Below are 12,392 nucleotides of genomic sequence, written 5' to 3'. Positions count from 1 at the left end.
CGTCAGACATCAGCCATCCGGACAGATGATGAAACTGAAGGAGTATTTCTGTCTGTAATAAAGCCCTTTTGTGGTGAAAAACTCACTCGGATTGGCTGGGCCTGGCTGATTGGCTGGGCCTGGCTCCCCAGTGGCTAACTGTGAACTTTAATACCTCACAGAGCAACTGTTTTGATTATGTAGAGGTATTTCATATGCTTTGGCAATGTAAACATATGTTTCACATGCCAATAAAGCCCCTTTAAATTGAACTGAAATGTAATTGGTGGTTGATAATGCTCTTCATAAGTCCTCACTGTCAACCCTAGCTATGGAAACATAATAACCCTCGTATAATCCTAGTATAATATAAGGGTGTATACAATAGTGTAACACTTTTTTACTTTTGAGACAAGAAGAGGAGTACTGTCTCCAATCTCAGAGGTCTCCCTTGCCCACATTGAGCCATCCTTCCTTACTATTCTTGATTATGTTAGTATAATCGAAGTTATCCAGCTGTAATGCAACATTATGATAAATTGTGATCGGCTGCAATACAGCCATCCTAAAATTTATTATTGCACAGATTACCTAGTTAGCTAAGCAGAGACTAATGTAATTCACAGAAGCTTGTGTGATGGATGTATCTTTTTGGTCGGTCAGTCTGTCGTCACCAGTTTAACTTTGACCCCACCAGGGCCACTGTCCACATCCAAGTGAACGACATCAACGAGTATTCCCCAGTGTTCAAGGAGAAGTCCTACAAAGCCACGGTCATCGAGGGTAAGAAGTATGACAGCATCCTGAAGGTGGAGGCAGTGGATGCCGACTGCTCATTCCAGTTTAGCCAGATCTGCAGCTACGAGATCGTCACCCCAGATGTACCCTTCACTGTTGACAAGGACGGTAAGGACCCCGAAGTAGCTGCCCAACCCTGCCGCCTGCCAAAAAACAAACTGCTTAAAAATAGATCAGAGCTGCGATTCTTATTGACCTAGACCAATTTTTTTTATTGATCTCGGCAAACAGTAAGTCTGTCATTTTGTTCCCCAGCACTTTGCCTTTGAAGTGTAGGCTTGCACCTTGAAATCTCTGTATTATGATAATCCCTTGCTCGTCTATATCCGATTTTAAAAGTTGGGCTTTGATTAGCACTGTTTACTTTTGTTCTTAGCGCACCTGTAGCTTGTTGGCATTCCATCAATGAAAAGCTCAAATCAGCTCAATTCTTTTTTCATTTTTTTCTCACTCAGGCTTCATCAAGAACACAGAGAAGCTGAACTACAGCAAAGAGCGCATGTACAAACTGACGGTGACTGCCTACGACTGTGGGAAGAACCGCGCCTCAGAAGATGTGCTGGTCAAGATCAACATTAAGCCCACCTGCAAGCCCGGCTGGCAAGGTAGCAAAGGCCCTACTCTATCAGTAACTCTCAAACGGCTTCAGGATCTGTTAGTGTGTTGGACTCTGTAAGGCTAAAGTTTACAGCATACTATTGGAAAGAGGTCATTCAACCCGCGAGCTTATCCTCTCTTAGCTAGGGTCAGAATCACTGCCTAATGAATGAACGAGTATCTACTGTAAATGTCTTATACCATTATTTGTGGTTTTGCGTCTATACATGTTGCTCATTTCTCTTCTCTCTTTCACGTTCTCTCCCTCTATCTCTCCCTCTTTCTCAGGTTTCAACAAGAGGATTGAGTACGAGCCTGGCACAGGCAGTCTGGCCCTTTTCCCCAGCATGCACTTGGAGACCTGCGAGGAGCCAATCACCTCCATCCAGGCCAACATCGAGCTGGAGACCAATCACATCGGAAAGGGCTGCGACCGAGACACCTACTCTGAGAAGTCCCTGCACAAGCTATGTGGTGAGAAACCCTAAACCTACAACAAAAACAACCATGATATACTGTAGCTCAGAGAATGTATCTCTGCTAATCAAGCAATGTGCCAAACAACATCCATTCCTCATAAATGCAGTCCATTCCAAAATAACCTACCCTCAGTGAACAAAGTGGATTTGATTTGTTGACATGATGTAATTGTTAGCTGGGGAAAACGAGTCATCGCTTTTCTCATCTGTAGCATTGTGTATTTGTATCTAAACCTGGCATTCGGTGTGTGTGTGTGTCTTTTCTCATCTGTAGCATTGTGTATTTGTATCTAAACCTGGCATTCGGTGTGTGTGTCTCTTTTCTCATCTGTAGCATTGTGTATTTGTATCTAAACCTGGCATTCGGTGTGTGTGTGTCTCTTTTCTCATCTGTAGCATTGTGTATTTGTATCTAAACCTGGCATTCGGTGTGTGTGTGTGTCTTTTCTCATCTGTAGCATTGTGTATTTGTATCTAAACCTGGCATTCGGTGTGTGTGTGTCTCTTTTCTCATCTGTAGCATTGTGTATTTGTATCTAAACCTGGCATTCGGTGTGTGTGTCTCTTTTCTCATCTGTAGCATTGTGTATTTGTATCTAAACCTGGCATTCGGTGTGTGTGTGTCACTCTCAGGCGCCAGCGCTGGCACGGTGGAATTACTGCCTGCACCAAGCAGCTCTGCCAACTGGACGGTGGGTCTGCCCACAGACAATGGGCATGACAGCGACCAGGTGTTTGAGTTCAATGGCACGCAGGCCATCAAGGTGCCCGAGGGCGTGGTGAGCACCAGCCTGAAGGAGCCCTTCACCGTCTCTGTGTGGATGAGGCACGGCCCCGGGGCCAGGGAGAAGGAGACCATCCTCTGTAACTCGGACAAGACCGGTACGCTACCCTGTACTCACTGTAAAACATACCCCATACATCAATAGACAGTATTTGTCCTCTCGCGATAGAACTCCAAAAATATTCCCAGTCCAAAATTCTGGCAACTTTTCCAAAATTCCCAGGTTTTCTTGAAATCCTAGTTGGAGGATTCCAGATTTTCTGCTCATTCTATTTTGAATTTGTGAATCTTCCATCTGGGATTTTTGGAGAACTTGGGAATATTGGAACGTTACTGGAGTTTGGCAAACCTACCTTTTAACCCTAATCTGGTGCCCATCCCACAGAGATGAACAGACACCACTACTCCCTCTACGTCCACAACTGTCACCTCATCCTGCTGCTGCGTCAGGACCCCGCAGAGACAGAGAACTACAAACCAGCAGAGTTCCACTGGAAACTGGACCAGGTGAGCTGCTACACTTTTAATTTCATTTGGGGTAAAACGAATGCATACACCAAACAAGATGCGTTTGCATTTGAACGCAGAGGATAACACTTCAAAGCATTAATTAAAACACTTATTTTCGTGGTCTGCTTGGTCACCAGGACACAACCAAGACTGCCCCTTTTTCGACACCACACCTCAAGACAGTTTGACTGTAGTAGTAGTTACTTTATTGTCCCAGATTTTACTAGTGAGAATGTCCCAGAACCCCACAACAACCAATGATTTTCAGCTGCCTCTCAAAGTCATAGCAAAATTCCAAATGGTTTGTCCATTAGCACAATCAGTTTTGTCATTGCCATAATAAAGATGCTTATGAGGACTGTAGAATGAGAGCAGGGTAGTAGAACATATGCAGAATGAGCTCTTTGCCATGTCTACCTCATCATGGCCTCGACTAGGCTCCAACCCAGTCAATATTTAATTGATTTCTTGCATCCTCTCTCCTTGCTTCATTCTCAAATCGTATTGGAGAAGAAAGTCAGGAGGCGAGGTTGGTTGAAGTTGAGAAGGGGGCGAGGAAAGACTAATTTAGATAGAGTTGACTTTGACCACCTGCCCCTTCTCCTCTCTCTCTCTCCCAGGTGTGTGACAAAGAGTGGCACCACTACGTGCTGAACGTGGAGTTCCCCTCCGTGGCTCTCTTTGTAGACGGGGCCACCTTCGAGCCCTTCCTGGTCACCGAAGACTACCCCCTGCACTCCTCCAAGATCGACATGCAGCTCACTATCGGGGCCTGCTGGCAAGGTAAACTAGCCACAAAGTAGCCTGGTCCCAGATCTGTTTGTGCTATCACCAAACATTTGGAGTTGACATGTTAACTCAAACAGATCTGGGACCAGGCAAGACACAGCGGGAATGTTGGTGAAAACAGACAAAAGCATGTCTTAAGATATTATCTTAACAACAAATATAAATCCCTTATCAGGATGTTTTAAGATGTCATCCTGTAGCTTACATGGCAATGCATGTATCAGCTAAGACACCAGTATTGCTATTTGAGTTTATATTGATAGTTAAAGGAAAATTGCTAGAATAAGGCTTTCTGTTTGAGACTTTTTCTTTTTCTTGCCATTTTTCTGCCATTTTTTTTCATTGATATACAATGGTAGTAGTTCTCCTTGTGTTTATGCCTAAAATGTGTACATGTAATTGTTCTGATATACTGTATATACAGTATTAACTCATTCCCTACTACCAGGATGATGCACTAGGAGTTCATGTGTAACATCAAACCAACCTCTCCTGATTCTCAATCCCCTCCCCCCTGCTCTCTTTCCCTGAACTCTCTCCTGTACTCTCTACAGACAACCCAGGACATGACAAAGACAATGAGACAGTCTCTGAGCCTTCCACAGGTTGCTCAAGTCTTTCCCTTACTCCTTAATATGTGCCATTTGTCCATCTTGTTAACGCCATCATCATCACCCCCGACTAGAATGTCTTCCACATTCTAGCTGCACGAGGAATGATTCTCTAACTCCACATTTCTAGCATGAGACAGTTTGCGTAAGACTGGATGCAACATATTCCTGGACGGCTTTTTTTGTATCACTTTGATATTTCTATTATTCATAAGCCAATGCAGTATTCTATCAATTTCGCCTTCAGACGGTGCTCTCTATTACCCGATGCAGTATTTGGAGATGTTTACCTTTTCGGTGCATGACCTTGCGTAAGGAGCTGCGGCTCCAGAGTATCTGATGACAACAATGCACAGCTTGCGACACAGCGATTCTGCTGCTGGCTGCTGGACAATGTGACCTTGAGAGAGGCGAGGCCAGATTTGCGTTGCAGTGACGCAGCTACAGCAGACCCATCCTCATGCACTACCGGGTGCATCAAGTCCCTGCACAATATTCACCTCGACCGTACGAATGCACCAGTATATAAGAAATAAGTTAACAATAAATCAAGAACCATAACTGATAGGATGCATCGCAGCTAGCACTAAATGATCTGAGAACCATATGTTTCTTAGATCTTGGTGAGAGCATGGTTGTCCTATGGTTATTTTAGATGTACTGCCAAACGTTGCAGTACAAACTTTCTTGGAATGGTGCAGGATAGTTGCAGAATGTTTAAAAACATACATTCTGTTCTGTGTCCAAACACTCTTTTCCTCTATCTTGTTAAATGTGTTCAGGTGTGTTGGCTGCGGCTACTAATTGGCCACACCTGATCTTAATGACAGCTTGCTTCCTTAAAAATAGGGCCTGTATGAATAGACTAAAATTAACTGCTTTGTATGAGTTTAGAAAACACGGTATGCTGGTGGCACAGTGGACAAATTCCATGGATAGAGAACAGAAGTTCATAGGTTCGAATCTCACTGACCGCGTGCAATAAAACAATGTGTTTGCACTAAGCAAATTAATTTCCATGGGTCCTATCTTTGCTTGGAGTTCAGAACAGTTAGACCAAACTAAACTAGCAGTGTTAAGTCTTATTGAAACATTCAGTGAAGGTTATTGAAAAATAACCTTTGCATTTCATTAAAAACATTTTAGAGAATGTTCTGTTATTTAATTACTTTCAAATAATCTATCATTTCCATTCTCAGTGTTAATTAAACATCCCAGGAAAACTTTCAGGGAATCATAGTAAAATGTTCTCAGAACCCCCCTGCAACCTAAAAAGGGATGTTCCCAGAACAGGCAAAATGTTTACTTCCGTTCTCAGAACGTAAAAAAAAAAAAAAGGTCAGTTTTACCATCAGGCAACTTATGGCTTCGTTCCCAGAACCAATGGGAAGGCAAAATCTTACATTTCAGCTTCCAAGGAACCAAATGTGCTAACTGGGATGTAAGTCACATTTAAGATTTTCCTCACAACCGATTGTAGCAAAAGTATATTGAAAAACATAAATTATATTGAAATATCAAGAATCACCATAGCCTGGTAGGATACATATTGGTATGAAAATGTATGTAAGATTATAACATTTGGGGTGAAGACATTGAACCGATTCCATGACAGCATGCTCCCCCCCCCCTCCAATCCATTGTTTTTTCCACCATCAAACTGCAGATTGGTGCATGTTTGGCTGGAGGCCTGTATCAGCTCATCCGTCATCCATTCTCAGGCCTTTTAAGGGCACACATACTAACTTGCATGAGAGCGCCAGTCACGCGGCCTTTGCTGCACATTCAGATGGCATGCTTCAAACCACTGGCCCAGAAAAGGTCATTCTGCAGATTTATACGCCTGGCTGACTGTGTGTGTTTTCTCCTCTGCCCTTTGCTGGGTCCAGGCGGCAATGCTCGCATGTCCCAGTTTTTCCGGGGGAATCTGGCCGGCCTGATGATCCGATCGGGAAAGCTGGAGAACAAGAAGGTGATCGACTGCCTGTATACCTGCAAGGAGGGCCTGGATGTGCAGCTGCCTGAGGAGGTGGCCTCAGCCGTCAAGGTGACAGGTCTAGCTATAGCCTGGGGGGCTGGAGGGGCTCTGGGGTGAAGTTTCCCCTATGTACAGCTCTAGGATCAGCTTTCCTAACCTTAAAGGGATAGTTCACAATTTTTTTTTTTATTTTTATTTTTTTTTACACATTACACATACCATGTAAGCAGTCTATGTACAAGGTATGACAGCAATCCGTGCCTTTAGTTTCCCTGGCAGTGGCTGGAACTGTTTGGTGAGCTTCACAATCTATTTTTGATACTTTGGATGATTTGGACATGATGCGTGAAAAATGCTAATATCGTTCCCATGACTTGAATGGGATTTCTGCCACAAATGCTGAAACGTTAGCATTGGTAAACTTCCAGGGAAACGAAACCAAAGCAGTGAACTATCCCTTTAACTGGGCTACAAAATCCAGTGGATTTGGTGTACCTCTAATACAGTCACATTTAAAACAATACAACTTGCTTGAAGATATGGGACTAAGGGTTGAAAGAGAGTACATTGAACATGAGTGCAGCCCTAAGAGGGACTTCAGTCTTCTAGCAATGACTTTGATATGTGGCTTTTTTCCCCTACTAAACTGAATGACTGTAAGTTGCTCTGGATAAGAGCGCCTGCTAAATGACTAACATGGAAAATCAACAGTTGGGTCTCACTCTGCCACCATCACCTTTTCTCTCTCAGGTGGCTTTCAACCCCAATCAGTCGTCGCTGACCGTGGAAGGCGATGACATTGAGGCTTTCGACAAGGTCATGCAGCATATCTCCTACCTGAACTCACGCCAGTTCCCCACCCCCGGCATCCGACACCTCCGCGTCTCCACCACCGTCAAGTGAGTGTCCCGTGCCATCAATAAACACTTTGGGCCAGTTTCTCAGACACAGATTAAGCCTAGCCCGGGACTAAAAAATGTATAGAGATTCTCCATTAAGCATGCTTTTTAGTCCAGGACTGGGCTTGATCTGTGTCCGGGAAACCAGCCCTGAATGATAAAATACATGGTCTGTGCGCCAGACCACTTGGTACAATAAAATAGCAACTACTGAGTTTGGCTCTTTAGCCAGGCTTTAGAATGTATATTTTATTGTATATGCTTTATAATATTATACATTTTGTGTTAGTGAAAGATGATGATATTTAAATGGTAAATCACTGACATGTTTAAAAGGTGCTGCTTTACACGCAAATAAAGATTCAAAAGGTTATTTATTCTAAGGGAATTTAATTTATTTTTTTTAAATGGAGGGTAGTGTGTACCTGCCTTTTCCAAAGTGAATTCAACATGAAAGGTAAAATGGTAAGATAGAGGTGAACATAATGAAATACTGCTTCAAGTGAACTGCAAACTGTTTTAAAGTTTCACAGTATAGACAATCAAATGGTCCCCTGCCCTATTTGCATGCACTTAGAAAGACAGAGAATATTTTTCTCGCATATTGCATGGCTAATGTACTGCTTATATTAGACTGAAATGGAAATATCAACTGAAATGGATCTTAAACCATTGGCTTGCTAGGTGCTTCAATGAGGAGACGTGCATCCTGATACCGGAAGCGGCGGGATACGTGATGGTGCTGCAGCCCGAGGAGCCCAAGATCAGCCTGAGTGGCATCGACCACTTTGCCCGCGGCGCTGCAGAGTTTGAGAGCCCTGAGGGCGTGACTCTGTTCCCCGAGCTGCGCATCGTCAGCACCATCACCCGCGAGGTTGAGGCTGAAACCGAGCCAGAGGCCACAGAGGGGGCAGAGGATGACCCCACAGGTACTAAGACGTACCACCCTACTGTAGATCATACCTCCATACTTTAAATAGGTCCACCTTAATCTAGATCTGGGGTAGGCAACTAGATTCAGCAGGGGGCTTATTTTTGTTGGAGTGAATGGTTGGTCGGGGACGTAAAATATTGATAATTTGTACACTGTAAATTGACCACAACTACTGTAAGCCCAAAAATAGTTTTTTTGAAATACAATAATTTCATACCTCGAATACATTGAGACACGATCACATCTTTTTATTTTATTTGTGTGAATACTTAGTTGGGAACAGATTTCCTCAATTAAGGAAATGTTTTGCTATTTAAAAAAAAAAAAAAATATATATATATATATATATATATATATATATATATATATATATATATATATATATATATATATATATATATATATATATATATATATATATATATATATATATATATATATATATATATATATATATATATATATATATATATTTTTATACCCAAAACTAAAATGTGAAAAAATGTAATAACTTGGGGGAGCCAAAACAAACCAAAAAAAAGCACTCTGTAGATTGTACCTCCTTACTGTAGATCGTGTACCACCTTACAGTTAAGAAATGTTTCTAAACCTTTAAGGTTTTTCAACCAGCAAGCTATGGTCCCTCTTCTTTGAAGTATCCCCTTAGATTCAAACCAGCTCTTGAGAACTGACAAACTGTCAGTCAGCCAACCATCTCAGGGACCTGTTGGTATCATCCCAGGGACCTTTGGCGGTCTACAGATCAGAGGTTGGCTGTAGATACAGTGCCTTCGGAAAGTATTCAAATCTTGACATTTTTCAAAATTTTTTACATTACAGCCGTATTCTAAAATGGATTAAATAAAAAGGAGGGAGGCCGAGAGAGATGTGGAAAGAGGAGAAAGAGAATGAAAGAAATGGAGGGGGAGCGATCTAGAGATTGACAGAGACAAAGTGCCCTTGTGGAAAAACAAGCCATATGGGAAAACTTCCCCGAACAACACACCAGTCATTCACAGACAATACCACAGCCAAGATCATGGTTCAGGGCATTTCATTTGAACTCAGTGGTTCTTCTTCCCTACAATTGCAGAGACTGGGCAGATCCCAATTGCTTTCAATCGGAAATATTGGTTCAGGCAGACATGGATGCTCATTTTAGATGCCCTTGTGTCCCTAAGGGCAAATCTGGAGGAGACCCCAATGCACTGGGATTAATTGTACTGGCTGAATTGAATTGGGTTGATATTGGCCAGACCCTGGTATATATCCCAGTGGAAACAAGTAGATAACACACAGAGGATTAGGCCACCAGTGGCAAGCTGTGGGAGGGAGGAGGAGGGAGCTGTGGAAGGGGGGAGGAGGAGGGAGGGGTTGTTTACTACACAAGCTTTATGGGAGGGGTTATTTGACCAGCCACGACATCTGTTCATCTATTTGGTCCGATAAAGAACAAGGCAGGGAGTGCTAGGGAGAAGAGAGAAAAAATAGAAACAGAAGAGGGAGAGCGAGAGAGATGTGGAAAGGGGAGAAAGAGAATGCAATAAAGGGAGGGCGAGCGAGCGATCTAGAGATTGAGAGAGACAAAGTGCCCTTGTGTAAAACAAGCCATATGGGAAAACAGGGCTTAGAGGTCTACTACCGCTGTTACCTACCAGCTCTGCTGTTCTCATTACCTCTGGTTGATAAACAATGTACAGGACATCATGGGCTGGTTTCCCAGACACAGATTAAGCCTTGTCCTGGACTGAAAAGCTCCATAGTTACCTTTTTATTTTCCTGATATTAAGCAGGTGGTTTCTTTGAAATTACTATTATCCATTGTTACCACATAGTTTCTTAGTAAATACCACCTGTAAAATAAAGCGTAACCAGCATCGTCAGTGGAGGATGTCCATTGAAAGTATGTTTAGTCTAGGACAAGGCTTAATCTAATTCTGGGGGACAAGCCCCAATAGCTCTGTTAAGAAGCTCACATTTTAACAGCTACAATATTCTCTCAAAATTCAAAGGGCTTTATTGGCATGGAAAATGTTACCACATACAGTGGGGCAAAAAAGTATTTAGTCAGCCACCAATTGTGCAAGTTCTCCCACTTAAAAATATGAGAGAGGCCTGTAATTTTCATCATAGGTACACTTCAACTATGACAGAAAAATTTGAGAAAAAAAATCCTGAAAATCACATTGTAGGATTTTTAATGAATTTATTTGCAAATTATGGTGGAAAATAAGTGTTTGGTCACCTACAAACAAACAAGATTTCTGGCTCTCGCAGACCTGTAACTTCTTCTTTAAGAGGCTCCTCTGTCCTCCACTCGTTACCTGTATTAATGGCACCTGTTTGAACTTGTTATCAGTATAAAAGACACCTGTCCACAACCTCAAACAGTCACACTCCAAACTCCACTATGGCCAAGACCAAAGAGCTGTCAAAGGACACCAGAAACAAAATTGTAGACCTGCACCAGGCTGGGAAGACTGAATCTGCAATAGGTAAGCAGCTTGGTTTGAAGAAATCAACTGTGGGAGCAATTATTAGGAAATGGAAGACATACAAGACCACTGATAATCTCCCTTGATCTGGATCTCACCCTGTGGGGTCAAAATTATCACAAGAGCGGTCAGCAAAAATCCCAGAACCACACGGGGGGACGTAGTGAATGACCTGCAGAGAGCAGGGACCAAAGTATTAAAGCCTACCATCAGTAACACACTACGCCGCCAGGGACTCAAATCCTGCAGTGTCAGACGTGTCCTCCTGCTTAAGCCAATACATGTTCAGGCCTGTCTGAAGTTTGCTAGAGAGCATTTGGATGATCCAGAAGAAGATTGGGAGAAATTCATATGGTCAGATGAAACCAAAATATAACTTTTTGGTAAAAACTCAACTCGTCGTGTTTGGAGGACAAAGAATGCTGAGTTGCATCCAAAGAACACCATACCTACTGTGAAGCATGGGGGTGGAAACATCATGTTTTTGGGATGTTTTTCTGCAAAGGGACCAGGACGACTGATCCGTGTAAAGGAACAAATGAATGGGGCCATGTATCGTGAGATTTTGAGTGAAAACCTCCTTCCATCAGCAAGGGCATTGAAGATTAAACGTGGCTGGGTCTTTCAGCATGACAATGATCCCAAACACACCACCTGGGCAACGAAGGAGTGGCTTCGTAAGAAGCATTTCAAGGTCCTGGAGTGGCCTAGCCAGTCTCCAGATCTCAACCCCATAGAAAATCTTTGGAGGGAGTTGAAAGTGCGTGTTGCCCAGCAACAGCCCCAAAACATCACTGCTCTAGAGGAGATCTGCATGGAGGAATGGGCCAAAATACCAGCAACAGTGTGTGAAAACCTTGTGAAGACTTACAGAAAATGTTTGATCTCTGTCATTGCCAACAAAGGGTATATAACAAAGTAAAGAGAAACTTTTGTTATTGACCAAATACTTATTTTCCACCATAATTTGCAAATAAATTCATTAAAAATCCTACAATGTGATTTTCTGGATTTTTTTTTTTTCTCATTTTGTCTGTCATAGTTGAAGTTAGATGAACTATGATGAAAAATACACGCCTCTCTCTTCTTTTTAAGTGGGAGAACTTGCACAATTGGTGGCTGACTAAATACTTTTTTGCCCCACTGTACATACATTTCCACAGCAAACATACAGATTATTTTTTTTTATCTATCTTCTTCCCCCCTCTTTTCTCAGTTCAAGAGACGGTAGTGTCGGAGGAGATCATGCACAACCTGGACACATGTGAGGTGACGGCGCTGGGCGATGAGCTGGACGGAGAGCATGAGACCTTGGAGGTGGACCAGGCCCAGGTCCAGCAGCGCGGCCTGGAGATGACCTCCTCCAACCTGGGTCTCGTCCTGACAGGTTAGTCTAGGGTGGCTAGGCTAAGCTAGACTAGGCTGTTTGGCTATGGTAGACTAGACTAGGCTAGACTTTTTCCCCCATAATGCATAAAAAACATATCTTTCATCAACCCTCCTGTCTGCTATGTGCTAACAATGAGTGCCGGACCTGCC

The 12,392-nt window shown here is 42.9% G+C and overlaps 1 protein-coding gene across 4 annotated transcripts in view; it reads left to right on the top strand.

Annotated features, from left to right (window-relative positions):
- The window catches only part of clstn1 (calsyntenin 1), a 65,565-nt gene that overhangs the window by 36,875 nt on the left and 16,298 nt on the right, over positions 1–12,392 (top strand). For 2 of the 4 annotated variants that reach the window (XM_021616121.2, XM_021616122.2), the window contains 11 exons: positions 677–885; positions 1,233–1,382; positions 1,663–1,848; positions 2,487–2,735; positions 3,023–3,144; positions 3,768–3,930; positions 4,491–4,541; positions 6,437–6,594; positions 7,276–7,424; positions 8,109–8,353; positions 12,070–12,240. In XM_021616121.2, the coding sequence (XP_021471796.1) occupies positions 677–885; positions 1,233–1,382; positions 1,663–1,848; positions 2,487–2,735; positions 3,023–3,144; positions 3,768–3,930; positions 4,491–4,541; positions 6,437–6,594; positions 7,276–7,424; positions 8,109–8,353; positions 12,070–12,240 (1,853 nt within the window). The remainder of the gene's footprint in view (positions 1–676; positions 886–1,232; positions 1,383–1,662; positions 1,849–2,486; positions 2,736–3,022; positions 3,145–3,767; positions 3,931–4,490; positions 4,542–6,436; positions 6,595–7,275; positions 7,425–8,108; positions 8,354–12,069; positions 12,241–12,392) is intronic. The other 2 variants (XM_021616123.2, XM_021616124.2) reach the window with 1 other exon arrangement.

Source organism: Oncorhynchus mykiss, chromosome 9 (assembly GCF_013265735.2).
Source record: "Oncorhynchus mykiss isolate Arlee chromosome 9, USDA_OmykA_1.1, whole genome shotgun sequence".
NCBI classification, from domain to species: Eukaryota; Metazoa; Chordata; class Actinopteri; order Salmoniformes; family Salmonidae; genus Oncorhynchus; species Oncorhynchus mykiss.
The sequence above is the reverse complement of the archived record's forward strand: the minus strand, read 5'-3'. Positions and strand labels throughout refer to the sequence as shown.